Genomic DNA, 26,590 nt, shown 5'->3' with positions numbered 1-26,590 from the left:
TTCAGACATGTGCTGAAACTGCCTTTAGTCTTCACACTGAAGGTTACTGGTAAATCATTAATTTGTTTCTAAAAAAACCTGATACCAGAGGTTTTGTGTATTAGAGAAAGAAACACTAGGTAAAAAGTTGAAAGTGAAATCTGATGTGAAAGTTTTTACAGAGGTGTTTGCTGGATCACATCATGTATGTGTTGTTCTAATTGCAGTCACATAGTGGTTGAGTTTTGAGGGGAAGGGAAGCCTTTCTGCCTTTTTTCCTTCATTATTTGGTCTTCATTCAGTATGATATGTGTGAAACTTAATGCACCTTCCAAAGCCACCTCTGAATACAAACTTACTCAGTTACTCATGTAGTTTTCTTCAGTTGAGGTGGTGGATATTACTGGCCTGGCTTTCCATTTCAGAAACTGGTGCTCAGAGATCAAGATCAAGTTTGTTACATGCTCACTAACTTCTGAAGTTTTTCAACAGGATACTTTACAGCCTGTGGGTTTAAATCCCAGCTCTTACGAGCTTCTCATATTACTGGAAGTGTTCACTAAATCTTCAGATCAGCCCCTTGATGTTAAATGTGGCAGTCAGGGAAATACAGCAACCTGTAAGAGTTTTGTACGGAAGGCAAGATAAAAGCCCGTTCTCCTTGCTTAGCTGCTTGGAGTCTTGAACATCCTGCTATTTGCAGTTGTCTCTTTCGCTTAGTTACACATTCAGGGCTATGGGTAGGGCAAGAGAAGATAGACACTCATCAGTGGCAACAGATAAACAGATATATCTAAGAGATATACTATAAAGTTCAGTAGCTCATAGTGCATTGATCAGACAAATGGGATTTTCGTGATGAGCATTTGGCTTTTTCAACATCTGTGTTCTGTTTGTGTGGTGTTACTTTTCATGTCATTTCCTAGCCTTTCCTTAAAACTTGTTTAAAGAATTCGAATTCACTTTTCTGCAGTTTTGTGCATATTTCTTACTTTTGCACTTTTGAGCTCATGATTACAGATTTCCTTATCAGCAGTATCTTCTGGGAATTTGTTTGCACACTGAATGTCTTTTATTCATGCTACTTCTTCAGGGTAGAATGGACCCAAACATCCTTAGGATTTCTCTTATTGCTTGTGGCCACAAGACTATTAAAAAAGTGGTGACATCCTTCTGCTCTATACAACTGTGTTTTTAGTATTTGACTGGTGTAATTGTTAGGCAACATTTTTTGTGGTTTTAACAAGAGAACTCCCTGTACTTTCACAGTATGCAGTGGGCTTGGGGTCACCCTTGAGTACTGATGCATAGAATGGAGAGAGGCTTCTTGTTGGAAACAACATAATTATTCTAACTGTAACTTAAAAAAAAATCCGATAATTTAATGGATAACTGTAGACTTAAAATATTGAGAATAAATTTATAATGGAAATTGAGGTAAATACAACAATGTTAAAGCTGCTATTTCTCAGCACCAGAACTGTTATTTTTAGGATCTGTTATCTGATATCTATTACTGCAATTTGTTTATGGATTTGAATATGTCCTTACATGTTTCTAGTTCACTAAAATTCCGACTAGAAAGCAGGCACTCTAGCCGAGTTAAAAGTGCAATATTTAATTGTCATTTTATCTCTTCTTTGCTTACACCATTCACCAACTGTTGTTTTGTACTTAACAGGTCACTACCCAAGTCTCTGTGCCAACAAAAACACACGAACTGCTTCATCGAATGAGTGGAAAAGGATTAGCAGCTCATTATCACTTCTCAAGACAGCCAGGCATTTTTGGTGATCGTATGGTATCTGTGCAAGTGACATTAACGAATACAACTGATCAGAAGATAGAGAATATTCACATTGGGGAGAAGAAATTACCTGCAGGCATGAGGATGCATGAGTTTAATCCAATAGGTAATCGTATCCTATCTTTAAAAATACAGAATCTTAATCTTTTGCAAAATTTCAAATATAGGGAAGTGTTCTTGCATAATACATATACTCATATATATGTACGTATACACACATATATATGTATGTATACACACATACACGTATGTATGTATACACACATTCATGCAACTGTCTTTTCTTAGATAATCTGATTTTAACAAAAATTTAATTCAGCTTTCCCCTACTTGTATTTGACTTTGAAAATTACTCCTTAGATCAGAACTTCCATGCCTGAAAGCTTACCTGCTTGTTCAAATATCAATTATATTATATCCATTCCAGTTGAGATAATAAATTTTTTCTGTCTCACCACAGACTTTAATTCTCTTACACCCTTTGTCCAGAATGGCTGTAACAGGCTACTATTAAGAATGAGGTTTTGATTTGTATATTAACAATGATTTTCTTTCCAAGCTTTAAAGAACATTTGTAGATGTATTATTTAGTTTGGTGGCTCAGAGCTTTCTCGTTGTTTCCCTTGTGAGCTTTTGGCAGTGGAATGGAAGTGTGTGTTCCACAAAGTGTGGCTTCTTAGACTAGGTAGAAAGTAGTGCTGTAGTCAGTTCTAACCTAAATTGTTTTACTTTCTGCCTTCTGATTGGGATGGTTTTTTTGCTAAATTTCTGCTAGTGGAAAAGAATAGAAAACCTGAGAAAGAAAAACACAGATCATAGCAAATTTTATTCAAGGGTAGTACTTGTGCACACAAACTGCTTTCTTTTCTCAGCAGTTCTTTGTTTTAGGACATTGTGGTATAGTCAGAAGGAACAAAAGTGTCTCTGTTTCACAATATAAATGGAAAGGACAGACATGCTCCTTTTTGACACAAGCTCCTGTACTTTCGATGCATTTCTTCTCTTTTAATGAGCTACATTACTATGTGAATCCGTATGACATTAGAAGAATACACAAACAAGTTCTTAAAGCACAACAATGAAGTAAAGATTTCAGTAGTTAAAAAGGTGTTTGGTATTAAGTTGCTGTATGCTATTGAAATACTTATTTTTTTAACATTTGAAAGGCTATACAGATTTACACCAGATAGCTACAAAAGCAATTGAACAATGCTACAGTTTATTTCAGAGTGAAAATTTGGGAACCATGTGCATTTTGGTAATGATACATACTTGATCAAGACAGTTACTTTTAAGAAAGATATTAGTTTTTGTGTTAAGTGAACTGTTGAGTGTTTATTCCTCAAGATAAGTCCAGTGCAGAATTCTGATTTCAAGTTAGTTTTGACTGTCAGCCTAATTTTATATCCCTCCCTTTAAACATTCAAAGAAATAAAGTCACAAAGGCTTACAAGTAGATAACTAGTAATACTGTAAATCAGATCAGGAGATACTATACTCACAATAACAGTCAGTGAACAGTAGCATTCACTTCTCTCACATAAAAAACATGAAAAAATCTGGAATGAATAAGTTACCCAGTTCAGGTTTCTTGAGTTCCTCAACACAATCCTAGCCTTTAAAGTATTTATTTCCTCAAGAAAGACATTATTGTGGTATCTGTTTTGTGAAGCTGTTGGTTTCTTCTGCAGAAAATAAGCTATTATATCATCTGTAGTTCCTTCCAAAAATGTTGCTTTCCTTGCATGAATGCAAATTTTCTATATTCTTTATCACTTTATCTAGAACTCAGTTTATATGCCCTGTTCTTCTTATTACCTTTTGTGTTTCCAGCATTTGGAAAACACATTCTATAATTTGCCCAGCAGAACCAACAGAAGAAGTGTCAGTGTAGACAGGTATTCCTATTGGATTATAAGTCTAGTTTTGCCTCCATCACTGCAATTATTGTTGGCAATTGTCCTGATTTTGCCAGTAGAAATGGGCCAAATTATTTCACCTACATCCCTGTATGCAGTATTTTCTTGTTGGCTAGGTGCCTTTGAAACCCCATTTGAAAACATCAAGCTCAAAGAATTTGGTATGGTTTAGTCTGAATTTGAGCTGGAGCCTGTAATCTTTTGATGCTTTACACACACTTCTTTTATTGAAATACTTTGTTTTCTATTCATTCCCTAGCATTAGTTTAAGTCTTTGCCTAACTGCATCACCTCCATGTTTTCCATATTTTTCAGAACTTTCTCTTGATATAGTTAAATTTGGTTTCCTCTTGTCATGGAGCGGCTGCCTACTCTTCAGTTCCTGAAAAGCATCAAATACATTAATGAATAAACTGGAAATTAGACATTTTTCTGCCTGCTCAATCATTTTTATTTGAATTCTTGTCTTTTAACTGTGTTTTTAGGTTTTCTTTCTTGTAATCTTGAGAAGTCAAACTCTGCTGCGATGCTTGTTTTTAATACCTCCTACTTAAGTAAAGAAAGAGCTTTTCTTCCTACCAAAACAAAGCTTTATGTCTACAACGTTTGAGGAAACAGAATAGTGTTACAGCCAAGAAACTAAGTATGACCATGTCTGTTCATACCTTAATTTGAGAAGTGCCTCAGTCTGCACTGCTTGTAAAGCACAAAATTATCTTCCATTTTGGGTTCATAATCTTTCTGCTCCCTTCCATAACTAATGCAAGTGGAGTATTGAGAAATAAGTAAACCACACTAATCATGAAATACTTTAAGTTTGTCTTTTTCCATTACTGTGTGTGTAGTAATCTGAATTTTATTAATATTTGTTGTGTTTTACTATTTATTAACTAAATTTGCAAACTAGTGTTATTGAAAATGAAATCTCAGTGCTGGATCTGTACACAAGTAAAAGGATGTAACTTCAATATATTTTTTTCTGTAAATAATTTTCCTAGCTTTTCTAATACAAATCCTCAGTTTGTTGATGGCAGGGTTGTAAGATTGAAATGGCAACATTTCATGTGCACTAACTGTGGGGAGGGGGAGGCCAAGACACTTAAACATGCTAGTGTGACATATGGGTGATACCTACTAGAAATAAAACTGCAAGTATTGGCTCTTTTTATGGACCTTTTTTTTTAATACAGGTTTTCTAATTATGTGAAGTTTGAGGGTTTGCATCTGGGATCTTCAGTTGCTTTGCACGTGTACTTGACCTGTTCAAAATGTTTTCACGTAGGGTGCCTTGAGCCTGCAGGATCCGTTACCATTTCAATGGGTATTGACTTCTGTGATTCTACTCAGACGGCCAGTTTCCAGTTATGGTGAGTTCTTGGGGAGGGAGGGTAATTTTTTACTCTTGGAAGGCAAAAGGAGTGTATATTGAAAGTTTACTTGGCAGTAGCAGACTTGCTGTTTATTAAATATTTAAAGAATTGAACAACAATTTACAACATGATGTATACCCAAGATGTTTTTAGAGAAATAAGACATAATTAGTGTTCGGGTTTACTGTTACAAGGATTATCAGTTTTCTTCAGTCTTCCAAATTTTTGTAGCACTTGCTTCTAAAAACACAGATTTGATGGTAAGCTCACATCTAGGTTTGAAGTCACATGTATAAGTTCAAAAACTCTTTGACAGGTTGTGTATGGGAGGTCCTGTTTTTCCCTTGGTATAAATGATACCAAGCAGAAGCATGAACTTCTCTTCCAGTTTGAATTACTTCACTGTTCCTGAGCTTTATTTTTATTTTTTCCCCCTCTTCTTGGGATTCTTTTTAATAACACCACATTGAAGGAAGCAGTCAGGTCTGACTAGTCTGCTGGAATGTTTTGTGTGTGTTCTGCCTTGTAAGAAATCGCAAATCAAAAAAGCACATAGTGGGAGGTAGTAAAATTCTACCTCGAGTGCTTATTATGGCTGTTTGTGATCTATGTAACATGACTGCGTGAAACCAACCCCAAAATTTGCTGGCCAAAGAATCTTATTCCTTATGCTGTAGATTCTTTTAAATGATTAGAGAGAGAATGAAAACAAGTAACTGGCTAGATTTTGTCTTATATACTTGATTTGCACTTTTTATGCTCATTATTGGCATATTCAAGATCCTCCTTTGTGAGTTCCTGTTGCATTCTAGGCTAGCAGGGAACCCATTCACCCAGTGAGAACTCTTGTTATTAACTAGCATTTGAAACCAGGGAAAGTTTATAGTAGCCATGTCCAAACATCGGGAATGAAGGGATGGGGGAAAGCTAGACGCCTTCTTTTAAGAGCTATTCAGGCTTATATAGTCTTTGAAGCTATGCAAAGGCACTAAATAGATCTGCACAATTCTTTTTCTTTTTTTTACATATTTTGAAATAATGCTTTTTGATAGAAGCACTATTTTCTATGTTCTGCACAAAAAAAGGATATTGAATAGACATTCATATTGATGCATTCCAGTTTAGGCGAAGCCCTTTCAGAAAGTTCTGTACCCTTTTCTTGCACACTGTAGAAATTTTAGTGTACTACTACTACTAAGCACAGCTTGCGCAACTTACAGGTTATTAAAGATAGCAGGAAAATCTTAATAATAGAAGTGTACCCAAGTGACTCCAAAAGAACCACTGCTAAAATAAAATTTCTTGTTCTAGGGGCAAGGAAGTTTTACTATTGATCCCACTACTATCCCACACGCACATACTCCTCAAACCTTTTCCCGTACAATGGATGCTCATGCATGGTCATTTTAAAGATATTAGTACCTCCAGCAAGATGTCTCCAGCATATAGTTTATGCGCATCACATTGTTGTAGCTGGTCTGTATGCTGTTTGCTGGAATTTGGAAGCAGCTTTGGACTGTTGCCTGATGCTAGGTTTGTTTGGGACGGGAAGTTCCTTTCTAGGCAATGCAATTTCGTAATTGCTTCAAAATGGTAGGCTCTTTATTCCCTAAATATATTTTGGGTTTTTTAAAATAAGATATGCTCATTTTATCAAGCAGGAACATTCTTTTTTAAATAGAGCAGATATTTTTGTTTCAAGAACATATTTTCAGTATACTAATGATTTGATTCCAAACTTATACCATTTATTGCTAAGAATCTTTGCAGTGATGAGGATAAGCAATGTAGCATAACACATTGATTTTATGCAGATCATCACCTTTATGTTTTGGGAGGTCTGCTGTATTAGTGATATATAAAAACTGATTACTTTCTCCAACATTGCCTAGTAATTGTTTATTATTTTCCTATTAGACAAACAAGACAGATCAATATTCCTGAACACCGACCAGACTATGAGTAACATCACTGTAAATAGATTTGCCTCAGACCTCAGCGGTGTATTCATTTTAATGATTTGGACAATGTGAGTCCAATGACAAAGCTCAAGCTAAGTTTAAAATTAAATTAAGAATAGGAATTGCTTACTTTGTTCCTTTGCTAATTGATAAGGCCTTGTCTCTTTGACACTAGTTCTTAGAAAATAGTATAAAAATAGGCAAAATGTTCTTTGCATTAAAGTTGCTATTTTACTGTTAAAACGTGTTGTTCAAAATCTTACTGATGTTCAAGATCACTGAAGAAATTGTGCAGTGTGATATTTTGGGGGCAATTTCTCAGAGAACTCAGCTGCAGCCTTTTTAACTTGTCATGCTTCTTAAAAAGCTTTTATCCAAAAGGAAGAATGACTTGTACAAGTTTGTCAAAATGCAGTTGAAATACTGTGCACACAAAGGTGTCGATATTCTTGTATTTCCTGATGATAACATATCTTTATGAAAGACATTGTCAGTTATTTTGCATTTTTGTTAGAAGCATGTTCAGCAGTAAAGAGTTCCTGATCATAATAATTTTCTTTACGTTGTTCTAAGAGGAGCACTTTGTCTTGCATCAAATGTAATTGATCCTGAAGCAGTGTAATCACAATTACTCACTTTCTTAATTGGCCTGCCCAAAATCAGAAAATGGAAACCGATCGGCAGTGTTTAAATCAATAGCTTTGTAGTAAGGCTTGTGGGGGTAGGGAGATAGTGGTAATGGGTAGATCAATTGGTCTTAGATGCCAATCATGGACTGTGTGTTTTGCATAGCAAACACTACCTTTCTGCTTGGGGATGTGCTGTTGTACTAGTGGTTCAATAAGTACAAACTGTATAAAGAAAAAAACTAACATGAGCAATAAAATATTTAGATCTGTTTCTGAATTTGTTGTACAAATCAAGGACAATGAAGGAGAAACTGCATTATAGAGAGAGGTTCAAAGGGCTGAGCTTTGAAAGACCTCCCTCTTAAATACTATTTTTATTATGCAAAGCTTACCAAGATCAGACACTAATTAAAAAGAGGCAAAACACCTTAACTTGAAAACTGTGCCTAATGTGTTTATTTAGAATGTGTATTAGGATGCTCACACTATGTACTCATAAGGAGAACATCTCTTCATCGCTATTTTTCTTGTGCCGTCTCCTTGCAGAGGCACATTACTTCAGCCACACTGGTGTTCTGCACAATAATGCCTCTCCAGCAGAAAGTTAAAGAAGAGTAAATGGAGGAACTTAGTCTTTTAACAGATTTTTGTGAGCATTACCGTTTCTTTTGGGGTTACATTGTTCAGATTCTGCAAGCAGGATATACACAACTTAGAAGTATAAAGCAATTTGTTATTAACTAACTCACATGCAAGGTAGTCTGTTAGCTTGTTGAATTCTAATTAAGCATTAGTATATTCACCATCCCAGTAAGAGACCTCAGTCTTTGCTAGGCAGGTAGGCATCAGTGAGCAAAGGTGTTTGTTGAGTGACTAAAGGTGAAGGGGGGGACGTCCTCTTTACAACATTGGGAGCTGGAGAAGGAGGCTTGTCCTTACCTCTTCTTCCCTATTCTTTTCATCCTCTCTTTCCAAATTCTCTTAGCTGTTCCCAAAGCCATAAAAGAACCACAGCTTTGAAGATAAAATTAACTTATGGAGGACCTGTTTTCTTCTCCCCATTCTTTTGAAAAGTATGCAGGATGTTGTTTAGCTCTCTTTGAAACAACTTGGCATAAGGAACATGTCCATGCCATGTGTCTCTTCCCCTAGTTTTCTCAGAGTTTAAGTGCAAAGAGTACAATCAGAGCTCCCAAGAAGAAAGAGAAACTGAATGAAAGCAACAACTTCTATGCCTTCCATTCTTGCTCAGAATAATAAGATTACGGGAAAATAGTGCGACATGTTACAGAGGTTTTTACAAGCATGAGCTCGTTACCTTATATTGGCATTTCCTGTGTTCCAGTGTTATTAGAAGAACTGGGACCCTGTACATACTCTTCTGCTGTAGTTATGCTGATAGAAGAAAGCTCTCTGTTCACCTCATCTACCCTGGACTGTATAAAGAGAGCATTTTCCTGATTAATCGTAGAATCATAGACTCATAGAATGCTTTGGGATGGAAGGCACCTTTAAGGGTCACCTAGTCCATCCCCCCTGCAATTGGCAAGGACATCTACAACCAGATCAGGTTGCTCAGAGCCCCATCCAGCCTGGCCTTGAATGTTTCCAAGGATGGGGCATCTACCACCTCTCTGGGCAACCCATTCCAGTGTTTCACTCTCCAGATTACTCCAGAAGAGGTTGGTGTATCAGGAAGAATCTAGCATTTTCTTAAATGAAGTAAATTCGATGAAAGACATTTGAAAACCTTGTTCAGTGTGCTGTCTGCAGGTTCTACCTTATCGTAAAAGCTTTTGCTCTAAATTTTGTTTTCCAAGGAAGAGATTTTTTACAGCATGACATTCTCTTACCTCACTCTGCATTGATGTAGTAATCTTCCCAAGCAGAACTTCTGTCTGCAAAGACGAGTGAATGAAGAGGACCAGTTGGGTAGCAGTCAGTATTTGTATTGAGTGCAAGCATGCATTCAGGTGTAGATGCTTGCACAAAAGCATCTGATTAAAATTATGTAGTAGAATATGTTATGGAATATATTAAAAGCTAATGTTAGAGATGCAGGACTGTCTTCACATCACTGTCACTTGCATTTTCACTTGTTTCTTGCTGTTTCCTTCCCTAGTGCTTTGTCAGCACATCACTAAGTTGTTTACAGATGTTGGATATTAAGACAAGCAATCTGGTACTCTTCTCTTTACTTCATTACTCTAAAGTAGTCAGTTGGCTGGGTTCCAGAAAGCAATTATATCGAGATAGATAACTGACCTGGAAAAAGCAAGGCTGGGCATGAGCAACTAATCTCATTCCTTCTATCGCCCTGGCTTTTTTTCTTGTAAAAGCAGGATGCCATCTCCTCCTTTCTTCAGCAAGACTATGAGCAAGGTCTCCTAGACTTCATTCTATGTTTTGCAGGAACTTAGTGTGTTGCTCTTCCTCTTCCATTCTTTTTTTTTATTATCTGTGGAGATTTTTTGAATACAGGACAAAAATAGTGAGCTGATCTTGGATAGGTGTATTCTGGGTCAAGCAGCTACTAGGAGTGAAACAAAAAAGGGTAATATAAATAGCAAGAAGAACATTCCCCAGCCTCTTATTAGAATAATAATTTTTAAAAAGCTTTGAAAACTAAGACTTTAAAGACTGCCATTGTGGAATCTTATAAGAACTCATTCACAAGTGATAATATTATTTGTATTAGTTTTAAAGAAGATGTTGCCATCATTGTCCTCAAGTCTTTTGTTATGGCAGAGAAATTCTTTCCCAGGAACCCTTTGGAGCCAATGCTTTAAAATAAATGAGGGAAGAGAGAGGGAATAAGGAGAATGGACACTGGTTTCAAATGACAGGTGCTAGCTGCTCCCACTGCAGCCATCTGAAGAAAAGTTAAAACTGTGCGTCTTCTAAAGGATTGAATGTTAGTCTTGCAGTGTCATTTATCATAGTAAGTCTCCCTGTGTTCCTGTGGGAGCATTATCATCTCCCATTTGTTCATTTTAATTGGGTACATCAGAAGGTAAATTCATGTGATCCTTGGAATTACATCATGAAAGTGGTGTAAGTCTTTTAAAAAGACAATATGTACAGTTTAACAGTTATTAAGGCAACAATAAGTGTAATGATTTTTTTTTTTTCCCCCTAAGTTCCCAATTAAATACAAGCCCGATTTTGTGAACTAGTGGCAAGGTACTGTTCTCAGACATCCCTATTTGTCTGATTCTTTTAGAGCTTCCTTCTGCAGACTTCTCATTAAGTGTACATGTTCCAGTAAAAATGTAACTTATCAATTGCACTTGCTAATACCAGAAAATGCGATCTTTAGTTTTTGAAATCTAAAAACAGTTATGTTTTGTTGGCATGAGAAACTTTGCTTTTTTTCTGATAACCTTCTTCAGCCTTAGAGCAATACCACCTGAGAGATATTTCAATGGAGCTTGAACCAATTGTCTGATTCTTAAATGTTAATGTTCAAGCTTCAAACCACTTCTGCAGTTTTTTGTTTAAACATCATTTATACTAATTATAGTATTCAAAGTACAGATAAATAAGTTAAACACACTGGCATTTAGTTCACTAGGTGTTGGGTGAAATTATGTAGTTGTACTGCAAGACTCAATTTTATTATTAAACTTATCCATTAGATGTCTGATGAAATCTCCATCTTTGGAGACAGCCAGAGCTCAAATGGACAAGGCCCTGAGCAATGTGAACTAAGGTGGCCCTGGGCTGAGCAGAAGGTAGAACCAGGTGATTTCCAGACACCCCATCCAACATGCATTGTTCTGTGGTTCTATGGAACTATGAAATTACTTTTGTCAAATTAGATCTTACTAGATCTCTAATATAAAGATGTAATAAGAGATGCAGATCAATAAACAAAAGCTGTATATTTAGCCTGTAAAGTGTGTGATAAAGAGAATGATAAAAGGGAGGATGATTTTCTCTGGCTGAAAAATAAATTTGCTGAAGTACATTGAAATTAAAGTAATGCAAAGTAAACCAGATGCTGGCGAAAGTGAAATTAAGAACGAAGTGGTTTTGAAGAACAACTAGCAATCACAATTTCTGCTTGCAGACTTGAAGAGTTCATGGTTTATCAAAGAATATCTATTAGCTTTTTAATCACTAGGGGAAAGGGAAGTGGAATGTTTGTTAACAGCAGAGGTGTCAAGTGGTCCTCTCGAGCAGTTACAGCCATATAAAACCAAGCTATGTTCATGCTTTTATTCCTTCCTATTCTGAAAATATTGTTATAAGCATTTCAAAGCAATCTAATCATTGATGTTTTAAGTCAAGTTTATGTACAAATGGCATGTCCAGTCAATGTAGGGCATGAATCATTTTAAGCAAAACTGTTTATCTGCTTTATACTGCATTATGTAGTGCGCATCTTGCTTAAATACAAAAGGTAACATTGGTTGAACGGTCAGTTGAACAATACCAATGAAGGTATTGTTAAAAGTTTTAGCATATAGTCCAAGTAGTATATATAAACAGCAGAAAGTTATGAGACAGTTGATTAAAGACCCTTCCTTCAGCTCTTAAGCTGATGGAGTTCTTGATCAGTTTTCAAAGGAAAAATTAAAGAAAAAAATATTACTTTCTTATCTTACAGTGCACTTGATCGGGCCAGCCAGTCAAACAATCCCTGCTCTTTTAGTGTGCTAATGACTTTGGAGATGGATGGTATTTAAATAGTATAGGGAAAAAAAGTGAGAATTTGTTAGCTAATCGAATTTTTAGAAGCAGCACTTCATAAATTATTCTTTGTAAAGGAAATACTAGCCAGGTTTGAAGGGATTGTTTCACTGTATGTTTTCTAAATAATAATTTACAACAAAGTTAGCATTAATGCTGAATTTTATCTGAAAAGCCCATACTTGAGATTGCATCCATAAGCATAATTATAACACATCAAAAGTCAGAAAGTAAGAACTTACTAGTTTCTAAGCATTTGATTGTGAAATTGGGTAATTATTAAAATTTTAAGTAATAGGACCATAAAATGCTTTCCTGTTTTGAGGTGGCTTATCTTACATCTTTAGGAGGGAGGCACGTATGTTTTCTATATTATTGATCTAGTGCTCTTTTTTCCATCAGTCTATCTTATTTCAGAATTTTGAAGTTGCAGAGTTAGAAAAAATCAGTAACACATGTTTGAGGTTAATATAAATACCATGGATATTAATTGATGAAATGTATTTTCCATTCTAATGATTGTATCATTATATTTAAGTAGGATATCAGAGGCATATCAGCAATCAATATGTATTGACTATTTGGTACATCAGCAAAAAAAAAAAAAAAAGAACTGTTCTTTTCTAAAAATGTCTCATGCCTCAAAGCATTAGCAAAGATTCTGACTGGATGTACTGATCCTGAATTGCTAGCCGAATCCCTTACAATATAGTTAGTCAATCAAACATAGCACAGTGAATGTATCTTGAGTTTGTGTAGACTTGGAGAACTCCAAGACAAGATAGTTGGAAACTCAGAGGATTGAATGGCTAGGGAGAGCAAGTTCACTGTATGGTATTCATTTCTTAAGGAGGAATCTATAACATTTAATAGTAGTATGCTATTACTGATAGTATTTTTTTTAACTCTCTACCATGATGAAAACTGCCTCAAATTCTGCGATTTTCTGGTGTGCTTTTACATCGACCAATATGCTGTGTGTTTTTGTTTAAATGTGCAGAATGTTGCAAAATTGAAGTGAGCAAAGGTATTTCTTTTTTACTCCCAGATTTATTGTTTGGTTTGTTTGGGATTTTTTCAGACAACAGTAATGATTTTTGGCTGAAATTATACCTTTCCTACATTTAGCCCTATTTCTGGCACAGCTGTTGGCTGATGACAGAATTTGTGAATAACAGTTCTTTTAAAGGAATTGTAAAATGCATAATAATTTTTCTTTTGCAAGTATTTAGTTTGAGTGTGATGCCTTACAGATTACAAATAAACATTATTATGAGTAAAAGTTACATTTTTACAAATTCAAGAGCATGCATACCATATTAATACTACATTTGCTCTGGAGAAAATGGATCAGCTTTACTGATGTAAGAAATTAGCAGGCTTTTGGATTAACAAGGTAGAAATCATGCAGGTAGTTCTTACACTGTTTATAGGTTCCATAGTAAATTTGGAGCTGATATGTATATATTAATCTATGTTGAAGCACTTGGTTGATTGTCTGTAATTTCTCTTTTCCCAGCACAAAGGATGATCATTTCAATGTTAACATTCAACCCCCTGTTGGAGAACTGCTTTTGCCTGTCACTATGTCAGAGAAGGACTTTAAGAAGGAGCAAGGTGAGAAATATTTCATCAGCTTCAATAAATGTATTTGGATGAGAAGAGGGCTGTGTGCCTTTCAATTTACAAGCGTACAGCAAGTGCTTCCAGTGTAGCTGTTTGTGTTAGTCTCTGTTAGTATTCAGTCTGATCCTAATGATTTCATTTTAAAATATCTTAAAAAGGATGTGCAGTGGTATTTGACAGCTTTTCAGTATGCCTTTAAAAGCACAAAGCCTACCCTTTACCCTGAACCAGTCTTTTGGCTCAGAGAGTTTTGGCTTCCTATCACGAAGTGTCAATGTCCTTCCTGCTATCAGTAAAGCAGAAAGTTGGAACCCTAGCTCAAGGAAGTAAATCAAATATACATTGATATGGTGTCTGTCTTTACTAGTCTTTATTCCAAGGCTACTTTTAAATACTATTAGTGTACCTGTTCCTCAGCTACCTTGAAGATGATTTTAATCTTTTTCCTTTCAAACACTTCATATAAAAAAAAATTCTTTTTGGAATACCATTTTATAAAGCTGACATCTTTTATATACTTCTGCATTCTTCTGATATTGTGTCTTTAAAGAATGTAAGTTTCTGATGCTAGTCCAAATGCAAATCTTTGTAAGAGCTTTTAGTTACTTCAATATTTTATACAAAATAATTAGAGAAAATTGTACTTAGGTTTGACCATGTGTTAAATGGAACAGTCCATACTGCTACCTTTAATTTGGATATGATTCTTGGATATTTTAAAATATAAACGATTACATTTTGGATGCATTCAAGTGTAATAGTGTTTACTCATGTATCTCAATGTATGGGGATTTACATGTGTAAATCTCTTCACATTGAGATGAGAATATACCCATGGGATCCTGTCTCATTGCCGTATAAGGCTCAGAAACTCAGTTTATCCATCAAGCAGTCAAGAACACCAATGAGTAATGCTATGTATTATCAATTATTGCTTTTGAGCATTTCTTGCTTTTGTATTTTTGAATGATTAAGAAAGTAGTTTAAATATTGCCTACATCATTTTCAGTTACGCTTATGGCTGCAGTGAAAAGTTAGGATTGTGTTTTGTTTTCTTAACCAATTGATACTTATTTGCTCTTCTTACCCTTTGCTGGCTAAAGCCTGCCTCTCTGCTTTATACCTGCTCAGCAAACCAAGGTGAGTGATTGAATGAGGCTGTGGCACATTTATTTTAAACTGCTCCCTTCTAAAAATTGTAGCTGAGGTTGTAGTGAAAGCAAGGCAGGTTATTGTGCTTCTTTCTCCCTGCCCCCCCCCCCCCGCCTTTTATATTTGCTTGCTTTGTGATATTTTGATAGAGTTTTTGTATGTTTTACTGTGACTGAGGGCTTTTTTTCCTCCTGACTGGCCATACAGAACCATGAGCACATAGAAGAAGTGTACTTGGAGAATAGCTGTGGTCCTCTGTGGAGTTGTTGCCAAAATTCCTTTTTCTTCTGCCATTTTACTTCTATGGTTGTTGATTATTTGTCTGAATAAATCTGGCAGCTGTTTGCTATGTTTAATAGAGCAGAAAGGCTACTCTGAATAAAGCTATTTGAAAATTTGTTTATATGAAGTATTTGTAAATCCATGAAGGTCTCTTGGCATTTCTGTATCGCGCTCTCTGTCTTCCTGAATTCATTCTTTGATGCAGGACTTGATGCTGGCAAATTTACCACAGGTTTAAAACCTTTTCTATTGCATCTTTTTTCTTATAGATATCAGCTGTTTCAGAATATTCGTGGTAATAGAGGTCTCAGTTCTAAATTTTACATAAGTATTTATTACAAAAATCTAGGAGCAGCTAGCATTTGGGGAGTATTACTATGTGATCTTGCTAAATGAAAAATCCAAATTACAATAATAAATGCAGGACAATTTAGAAGTTGGTATATATTATTCTATTTTGTGTTTAACTTTGATTTGTCTGCATTCTCCAAATGAATCTGATTTATATAACTTGTTTTTCACTTGTCATGCTTTTTCTTTTTCCTTTTTTTTTTTCATTTTTGGACATAAGATATTTCAAGTCTTGTACCTGGAGATGCCTTATTTTATTTGGAACCAAAACAAATAGGCAAAAAATAGTGAAGGAGTGAGGAGAATATTAGAAATGCAAGATTATATTGGGGGAGAATGAGAATATGTATGGGTTTTAAGGCTTTTTACATCCAAATTGCATGTGTAACCTAATAAGAATGCTAAAGAGAAAATAGCCGGTATTATACTGCTATGTAGAAGACAATTCATTGCTACACATCTTTACTCAATTACACTCTGCTGTTTTGCATTGTCTATTACATTTGTATATGTCCATTTTCTTCCTGATGGCATAAGGAGAGGGAAATAGACAGGTTATTGAATATTCATGGCTGTGAAGGTTATCTAGTGGTAGCAGCAGAACCTCAAAAGCTGCATTTTATCCACATGCTGCGCATGATACGCTTAGCCTTGCTGCACCGTCTTCCCTTCCCTCCTGAGCTGGGGAATCCTCCAGTGAGGTAATTCCCTAGAGCAGCAGCTGAGTTAGCGGTTGATGTTGTGATTGACAATTCAGAGGCAGTGGATGAAAATGGTATTGCCAAACTACTCTTTACCTTTCTGGTTAAATATTTTTACTGATCTTCAGGCCTCAGGATTTTATACCCTGTTTTGTATCACATCCTTATGAAAAGTCCAGTTTCTGTAGCAGGAATTCTGCATGAGTGAGGCATGTACTGTTGGGATCTCTATATCCAAATTTTTACTTGTCTTCTGTTTTTAAAAATCAGTAGCAAAATTTCCCTTGCCTTAGTTCAGAATAGGACTAGTCTGGTAGCTAACATACCTTATTGCCTACCAGTGTAATTTTTCTAATTTCATTTCCTTTTATTATTAAAAACGTGTAACGTTATTTCATTGTATCAGTTAGTTAACCCAGATTAATTGCTGCTCTGTGGTCTGACTAGAGTTTTCTTACATTCTCATGTTTCAAGCAATTTTAAAGGTGGCACACAATTGTTATAGCTGGACATTAATCAGAATTTTTATGAAGATGTTTTTAAAATAGCCAGTTAAAACTACTTTAAGTATAAAGACTTTTTTTCCCCCTCTACGGACATGTTTTAAAATAATTTTGTCAGATTTTTTTAAAAAGTGTATATCTGATTCACATTTAAAAACAAAACAAAATAAAACAAAAAAAACCCTAAACACCTTGGTTAAGTAAACAAATTGTTTACCTAATTTTATTAAGATTTATATATCCAACTTGTCTTCCTAACAAGGAAGATGCTAATTCGTTAAATGGTTGGACATTTACTATTTTCTGGCTCTTGACTACCACGAGCAATCATATTTGATGCCCCTTAATTAGAGCACCCTTTTTTCTTTCCAGGTTCTTTTCCACCTCAGCAATCGAGACAATACATTTGCTTACCATGCTGCTCTCCTAAGTGTTCTTTTGCATGTAAATTAATCTTGATTCAGTTTACACTGTCATGCTGAGTGGTACAAATTGCCTATAACAATAAAACAGCATGAGTTAAAAATAAAGGGGGGTGAAAAGGCAGATTGAATGTGTGCCTTACTTGATAGGATGTTACTTTGCTTTATGCCAATACATTAGTCGACGATAATGAATCTTCTGTTCTGAAAAGCATGGTTTAGTTGATTTTTTTAATTTTACTTCAATGGAGCAGTACCTTGTCTTTTATAGAACAAGTTAGACAAACCATTAATGACAAGAGTGTTAAGGTTAAATATGAAGCAATGCATTCACTTCTCTGAGTGCTATCCATCTTTCCATTTACAGGAGCTTGACAAAAGTACTGGCTTTGTACAACATTTCCTTTAATTACATGCTGCGGGAAACAGGCTTTTAACATAAACATAGTTGCATTCATTTATTCAGCATTTGCTCTTCAATAGAGCTTAATGGAGAAGGTTTAAATCCTAAATGAGTACACACATCTCTCAGCAGTGTTATGTCAGTCCCTGTGCTCTGCTTAAAAGCAGTTTTAGTCTGCGTATGTAGTTTTTAAAGCTTTTGCCTAATAGTAAAGTTAAACAATTTGAAACAGAATGTTCTATTCCCAAGATAAAGCTGATCTTTATAGAAGTTGTATGCTTATTTTTGTTCTCTTCAGGAGCAAATAATGTTCAAAAATACCCCGTTATTTACTTATGAGCTGTTCCATTTTTACTTTGATATTTCTTATTTTGTGACAGCAGCTAATGCGCATTCTAGTGCATTAAAATATTGGATTTATTTTTTTTAATTGTTCTATTAAGCATCTTAGTGCCATTTTCTCTGCATTAGAACTGTATCTGCAGCCCTAAAACATTAGCCTTTTGAGACTTTTACATTGTTTTCATTGTTAATGTTACTGTGGATTTCAGATGCTTCATATTTCTGCCTAAAGTACTGTGCTCCATTGTTTGCCTGCGTTTTCAGCTTCTGAACATAGTGTAAAAATACACACACAATGTTAAGTTGTAGTTACTGTTGGATTTTAATCAACACAAGCGTCCAGCAAATCATTCTTCTAAACAATGGATGTTGATAGAAAAGTGGGGGTTTTTGTTAAAATGTCCTTGAACAACATTTCCTTCTTTACTTTTTTTTGGCATATGTTTGGATATAATCTTGACATTTCTGTTCCATTTGGTAGTGATATTCAAATTATTTTAATCGCATAGCTTATCATGACATTCTAGAGAGATGGATACTAACTGAATTTACCAGTTTCTAATGTGATTACTTTATCTTCATGAGTACTATCTGAATTTCAAGATTATTTTTAGCAATTGGATATAAAATTATAATTAAATGCAGGGGGTTTATGATTGAAAGATTAGAAGGTGTCTTTGTATGTGGTCTTACTTAAGCTGGACTTTTCCAAATCAGTCTTACTTAATATTTCATTTCTGTGTTTACATTCTTCTTTTAAGTTATGCTTTTTATGAAAAAGAACCATCTTGGTTTCACAGTTGCATTAGTATCACATCTATCGTTGTTCAGTTATTAGTAATTTGTTTCTAATAATAGGGCATTGCAAGTAATACATTAAACTAATGTAATTATGTAATTTCTTATAAAATTGTTTTCTTGACAAATGATTTAACTTTTAATGAAAATGTGTTGGGTTTTTTTTAAGAACTCTCTTATTTTGGTTTTATGCTTAATAAGCAAGCAAATCTTAAAGTATTCATAATGAAATACTTAATGTTTCAGGGATGCTGACAGGAATGAATGAGACATCTGCTACAATTGCTGTTGCTCCACAGAACTCCACTAGACTTGTAATAATTGAGAGGGTAGTGAAGGCAGCAAACCTGGGTGTAGTCCCTTCTGGTCAAGATAACATACACAGGTAAGATTACATGTCATTCATAGTGGAACCATCTTTTAATATGAATTTGTTAGTTCAAAATTTGTCAACATTTGATAATAATAGAGAAAATTTTATTATGCACACCTTTAACAGATAAGGTACCCAATTATACTGTAACATAGAATCCTAAGCTGATATTAACTTGAGACTAAGTACTCCTCAGCTCTTTAGTTGAGTATATATGGAACAATAAAATATCTAGACTTTACTGTACACAGTTAGGAGGAGTTGTCCTTTCCTGGTTTTGTTTCAAAGGGAAAAGGTAGCCTTTTAAAGCACAGTACTTTCAAGAGCATCTATATGGGTTTTTTTACTTTTGTTTCTGTTTCTGAAAGCAAATGGCCTCAATCAGGTTTGTCATCTGTGAGAAGCAGCTTGTTTTTCCCACATTAATTTTTGACCTATGATATCCAGCTAATTAAACCTAGAACCTGACTTCTTTCTTTTTCAGTCAGATGAAGATCTTTTTAAATGCAGGTTGAACACTAAATTGAACATTTACTTGTCGTTCCTATATATATGCAAGGAAAAACAGTGATCAGGCAAGAAAGTCATTGCCTCTGTCTAAATTCCAGCTGTTACTTGTAGATCAATCCATTTCACCCAAAAGCTGTGGTACAGAATGTCAGTCGAATTGATATTATTGTAGGTTAATGACAGCTTTTAATGTGACTGACTCAAAATATTTAGTCCCGTGAATCTGTATGGCTTCTCACTTGTGACAGGAACAAACAGGAAAATTGCCATGAGTGGAAAACTGAGTGGACACAAATAACAACAGCAAGATGTAATTGGAAGCTGTTAACCTGGTCGGGAATAAGAAAATGCATACATCTCTCCTAGCATCTACTAAAACTGTTCGAGAGCGTGAATTATCTCTTTAGCCCCCTGAATTTTGGTATTTCAATAAGAGCAAAGTATCTTTTTTTAAAGCAAAGAACAATGTTTTTCTTTGAAATTTTGCTGACTGAGATGGCTGTTTGGAATGGTGAGAATCCTGTAGCCTACACAGGACTAATAACCTGATACTTCTCTTTGTTAGATTTAGTCTTTTTTGCATTGCTGGGCATTTGTATTGCATTGCATTAACATTAACCCAGCTGGATTTTCCTATGTATTTGATACGGTCAATGATAAAATTCTGTTTCACCATAAAAACATGGTACAGCTAGTGCGATTGCACTCAAATGATTGTCACTATTGACACCTGCTCCTCCATGAAAGAGTCCTCATTTGTTGCATCCCTGAGGGATCTATACAGCCTGCGTTCTCAACATGAATTCAAAGACTAGGTGAGAGTGTCAATCGAGAGAGACTGAAGTGTCTGCAGTATACAGGTGTTCTCCATCTTTACCCTATCCATCACATGAGACTTATGGCATAGGGATGGATTGTTTTGTGACTGAGTCTTGAAAAGACTCCCTAAAATAATAGCTTAGTTCCTAGCTCACCCACAGGTTTCCTGATTGTAGATAAGTTTCTAATTTGATCTTGCTTTCTTTTGCTCTTTTTTTTTTTTTTTTTTTTTTTTTAAAAAAAAGGTTTTCCACAAAAGAGAGTCTATGACCAACAGTAATAAATTGAAGATGTACTTCCTATTGGGTACACTCCTTCAGAGACAGTGACTGAAGGCATGTTCTGGTCAGGCTGAAGTATTCAGAGTGCTTTATAGCATCTTGAAATCTACCCTTCTTTTTTTGGTTCAAAATAGAATGTATTCAGTCTGCCACAGTAGTTACAGAATAGTTTCCATTCATAACGTCCATCAGGAAAAAAAAAAAAGGTTTATAACCACTTAAATGGCCTGCCAGAAATGTCCAGCAATGATAAGCATTTAGAAAATAGCCCTTCATTTGCTTCACTGTAAGTAACCGGAGTTTACAGATACTGTGTAGTCATAATTGCACCTAGTTTTTACTGAGAACAGGAATGGGAACATTAACTGTTAGTGTGATGAACCTGTTCATCTTTTAAATATCATTACATTATCATTAAAGTAAACCCTAGATTTAGATGAATGAATATTTGAGATAGAGATTAGATAATGAAAACTTTCAAAACTCTGAAACAAATTACTAAAATATATATATACACACACATACAAAATGTATACATGTATTTGGATTATATCAACTCTGCCATGAGTAAACAAAAATGGAGTCTCTTCTTGCAAAATCTCACAGATGCAAGAAGTGTGCCTTGTTTTATTTATGTGACAAGTACACCATTTCAGGATGATAAAATAAACAGTCACCTTTTACCTTGACAAAGCAGTTATGGATTCAATAAAAATATGTTAAAAGTGAATTTTTTTCTTTTTCTATAGTATTGTCGTTTGTCTTGTTTGCTTTATTGCAAGTGGTATTTGGGGAAAAAATTATATACAAGAACTTGTTTCAGCTCGTTATGCTATTCTGTGAGGACTGCTTGAGTTCACTTCTTGGAAGTGGTTAGTACATACTCTTTTACACAGGAAAAGAAATACTATTTTTAAACTGACATTCTGCACTGTGCAGCATGAATTATATTAACCTCTTAGTTGGTCATCCCCAACTTGGGTATTACTACTTAATGATGGCTAATGCCAAGAAATTTATGTTGCCTGGTAATGCAATATACTCATTCAAAATGAAATTGTATAGTTTAATACAAGTGTATCTAATGGACATGAACAGGTGCATGCTTCTTGGATTTTTTCAGTCTAAACATACTTGCACTCATGACGAAGATGATGTCATGCTGGTGGGACCCAATTACGGCTCCTTAAATTGATAACCGTATTTAGGATTGTATTTTTGCACCAAGTAAAAACACTTAGAGCAAATATAATGAAGATTTGAAAATAAATACCTGAAACATCATCAGAATAGCATGCAGTCACCAATGAAAAATGAAATAAATGTAAACTTGTCAAATACATCAGCTATATATCAGTCCATATCACAGTATAGCAACACTTTCTTACATGCATTTTTTTCTCTATTTACCATATGGCTACTGAATTTTTATATTTCCTTGAAATGTAATAATTTAATTGTTGACTGAGTGTAGAACAAAATCCCAGATAATACAGTTGATTCTATTTTAAAATCTCTTTTCTGCCCTGTTTTATTTGGAGTGATAGCTGCAAAAATTTTGAACTCAATAGCCATTACATATCTCAGAACACAAAGGTGCAGGTTTATATTCATATATTTGCAGAATAAATTTGCTGTACTATTTTACTTCTTTAAATGTAGTTACCTGCTCTTCAAATGAATTTATGCAAGCTATTAGATTACTGGGCCTTGTAAGGCTGCATATGATGCATCCTCATGTTCTTAATAGGATTTAACTATTTCATGTATTGATCTCTCTTGTTATCAAGGGGAAACATTTCAGTTCTAAAGGCTTCTACTAAAAACAAGAATGTGAAATGCATTTCAAAAGAGATTTTTTTTGAGCAGGAAATACAATGTCTCCTTAAATATGAAAACTTCATAAAAAAGCAGGTATTATTTTTCTTAAAATATTCTTTCACGAGAGTGACTAGGTTAATTGTTGCAATATACATAGCTCTTTCAATGTTCTGAGAACTGTTGTTAAAAATATTTTAAGAAATGAAGGGTTGGAAGTGGGTTGAGGAGCAAATAGATGTTGACAAAGTGATTTCAAAAGGAATGAATCAGCTAAGGCACCAAGCTACTGTCTTGTGATTCAGACCACATCTGTGGGCACTATTTGAATATCTAAAGACAACGACATTGAAAGAAAAGTGTTTGTTCCAGCAGGGAATTAAATCAGTCTGAATAACTACATTTAGGGACCAAGTACTTTTCAGTTGAAGTATGTCTGCCGTTTGTTGTCAGTGGGGAAAGTCTACCAGGGATTTTTCCATATTCAAGATAAGAGAATACTTAATTGAGGACATTTATTCCCTCAAAGTTGATTCTTCTATGGATCATCACTTCAGCTCCCTGTCTCTACTTGGGCAATAAAATTCATTGTATTATATATCAAAAATAAATTTTCAGCTGTTCTCTTCTATTTCAAAATGTGATGAGATGAAGACACTATTCAACTCAAGATTTTCAGTAATTTTCTTTTTAACCAACACGAGCCTTATTTATCCAGAAATGCCCTTCATGCTAGTGTTACTTTCAAAATGTGTTTTTTATTCCTCTCAGATGAATATTCTAAAAGTTCCTCAGGTCTCTTCCTCATTTATTCATTTTCACCTCCATAACCTCCTACCAGGATAGGTAATCTTCGTTTTCTTCACTTTGAATATAGCAGAAGGCAGCAAATGGTGATAGAATGAAAAGACTAGTTGCAGACTTTACTTTAATCTTAGAAAGACTTGAATGCTCTTATGATTCTCTTGAAAGTGTCAAAATATTGTCTACTATTACATAAGGACGTCTGCGTGAAGGAGAGGCATTTCAGGGTAAATTGACTTAGAAAGAAAATAATGGAAACACACATAGGAAGCATTTCTTTCCACCACCTACAAAATATGGTGCAAAAGCTTTTAATGTGTTGGCAGTAGCATACAGCAGAAAAGTCTGTTCAGAGCTGGGATCACAAACTGGATTTGCTTCTTCACTCTTTCACTTTGTTTTATGCTTTTGTGATTCCACTGATGTCAGAATATAATGTGTAATGGGATGGAGAATCAGGCTGTCTTGAACTGCCCACCTGTCTGCCTTCCACTTCCTGAAGCATTTCTTAGACAGGCTGCATTGTACTCTAGTAGATATTCCCCTCAATGACCATGGTTCCACAAAATTATGTCACGTAGAGCACCTTTTCCACATTTTTCATTCTTGAAGACTTTACTCGCATGTTGCCCAATCAGTCAGTGAGATAAAAGTCTGAGCCCATCAGGGTGGATATGAAGAACGAATTTTAGTCAACCTCAACTCGTTTAATCATCCATTGAACTAGTCTGTTGCTGCTGTTGTATTTTGGAAGGAATCCACAATTAATAACAAGAAATAGTTGGGTTAGAAAGTGAGCATGGTGTCATCTACATATCTGCAGTTCATCAGGGTGGCCTTAAACATTGACCAGCACTCTCAGACACCATTAATTTCAGTCCTCTAATTTGACGTGGTCAAGCCTGTAGTTTCAACAACCCAGTATTGGACAATCTGAGGTTTTGGAGAAAATCAAACCTCAGCTTCTTTCAACACTGAAGCCTTAATTTGCTTTAGAACAGCCATTTCACATTTTGAAATAATGAGTTATTATATCCTATATATGTATTATATATAATAAAGGATATTATATCCTTCTCCATTACAGTCATGAAAGTGGTCATTCTAATAGCCATCTCTTCTTTCTAGAGATCACCAGAACTTGCAGAGGGAGTATTCTCATCTCTTAGCATGTTGTCATAGTAGACACCTGAATTAGCAGCAAACAAGCTAGCTTTTAAAAAAGAAGCACAAAGAGCACTTCGGCTCATTGCTGGGGCAGGTCTGACTAGCTCAAGCACAACATTGCATGCATATGCACATACGCTGCTTCTGGGACCTATATTTTTAAGGACACTTGACTGCACCATATAGATATGCCAGTTTGTTCAGAGCTTGCTGTGTGTAGTACATCATTGTTTGGCGTACCCATGACCTATGTGATTCTGTGAATAAGCAAGTATTGAACAAGATGTAAAATATCTTCCACCTGTCTTTTGGAGGTTTGCATTATTATCCTTCAGCAAAATCAAAAACATACTGTATAAATCATGTAATATGACAGTAAGCACACTGCAATGGATGCACACTGAAATCCTGAAGAACGTGAAAGCAACTAGACCCAATATAGAAACTTGAATAAAATGCTTAAAAAACAGAAATCCAAGGATCAACACTTGTTTTTCACTAGCCTTTATTCCCCACCCCATGCATCAGCCTGACAGTCTGGTTGTATTCACCCCTTTTTATCATTTTGCAACCTGTCATGTCCCATTTATAGTATATTGGCAGACTGATTCTCAAAGGAAAGAGGGTTTTGTTTACAGACAATTTTGATTATCAGAGAATGGCGTGCTTAGTAATCAGTTATCCTCCCCACATCTTTTTAATCCAGCAACACTTAATGTGGAGAGAAAAGGTATGCGATTGTGCGTGTATTTAGGTAGGTTTGTATTGAACAAAACCCCATTTAAAGGGATTCACCTGGAAAATTTCTCTGTATGTCATCTTCCAATTTGTACTAAATTTGGAAGAATTCTCAGGCAGAAAGTTGGTGATAAGACCCCATCAGTTTACCATAACTAACAACTGCATCTGCTTCCAGCATGTCAGAAAGGAAGGGCTATCACCCATCTATTGAGGATAAACACAGTGTAGAAATTTCTGAGAAATATAAATTGTTAATAGTTATTCCATTTGAATCCAAATGTATGTTCTCAGTAGCTGACAAACAGGTCTTATAAATCCAGGAAGACTTTTTTAAAAACCTTTTCTGCTCTGTGTGCACACAGAAATCTTTCCTAAGATTTTTTACTAAGCAATTGGCCTGTCGGAGAGCTCAAATGAGGTGAAATCTACCTCTGGCAGTAGCTCCTTTGATGCAGTTATGTGGACTGTTCTGCTTCTGTGGTTCCTTAGCTATGGGGCTCAGTCATCTTCTTGTACTCTTCTAGAGAGCTGCAATGGGTAGCTGAGTAAATAAACTTATAATAGACATGCAGCCTTGATTTTGCTTCCCAGTTTCTCAAGTAGGAATTTAATAATTAGAGAGCTAGATACCCTAGGCAAAACAGTTTCTCTGGTAGCCTTTACTTGTAGGAGACAGAATTTTAAATGGAATAGTATATCCATATCCGCAGTATCTCAGCCTTCGTTGTAGCCAGAAGTTGTAAACTCTTAATGTTTTCTTCATTTGTGATAGAAGTAATTCTAGCTTTAAAAAAAAAAAGCCCACCTATGCTAACCATTTATATTTCTTTTGTCAGCCAGCACTAAAAGTCTTTCTGATTAGTCACTATTCCTAGGTAAATATTTTTGTTCCTAGAGAAAATGAAAACTGAAAAATGTAAATATGAAACTACTCATTCAGTAGTTTCTACTAGGTATTCCTCAATTTCTTACTCAAGTCCTAATGTTCCAAAACCTTGCAATTTTCTCCTTGCTAACAAAAGGGCCCTGTATGTATTAATACAGTATTCACGTAGTATCAGCATACAAAGATTTTGATTAACTGGTACAAAATACTTGATCAAGAGAATGCCTTTCTCCAACATCATTTTAAGGCCC

At 35.2% G+C, this 26,590-nt stretch overlaps 1 protein-coding gene across 3 annotated transcripts in view; it reads left to right on the top strand.

The window, feature by feature from the left end:
• The window catches only part of AP3B1 (adaptor related protein complex 3 subunit beta 1), a 168,257-nt gene that overhangs the window by 128,699 nt on the left and 12,968 nt on the right, over nucleotides 1-26,590 (top strand). For 2 of the 3 annotated variants that reach the window (XM_087741417.1, XM_087741416.1), the window contains 4 exons: nucleotides 1,661-1,892; nucleotides 4,988-5,072; nucleotides 13,880-13,977; nucleotides 19,187-19,325. In XM_087741417.1, the coding sequence (XP_087597543.1) occupies nucleotides 1,661-1,892; nucleotides 4,988-5,072; nucleotides 13,880-13,977; nucleotides 19,187-19,325 (554 nt within the window). Of the gene's footprint in view, nucleotides 1-1,660; nucleotides 1,893-4,987; nucleotides 5,073-13,879; nucleotides 13,978-15,089; nucleotides 15,127-19,186; nucleotides 19,326-26,590 lie in introns of all 3 variants that reach the window. The other variant, XR_015700930.1, reaches the window with a different exon arrangement.

This window comes from Nipponia nippon, unplaced genomic scaffold (genome assembly GCF_047370975.1).
Source record: "Nipponia nippon isolate SJK-2023a ecotype South Korea unplaced genomic scaffold, ASM4737097v1 scaffold_8, whole genome shotgun sequence".
In the NCBI taxonomy this organism is placed as follows: domain Eukaryota; kingdom Metazoa; phylum Chordata; class Aves; order Pelecaniformes; family Threskiornithidae; genus Nipponia; species Nipponia nippon.
The sequence above is the reverse complement of the archived record's forward strand: the minus strand, read 5'-3'. Positions and strand labels throughout refer to the sequence as shown.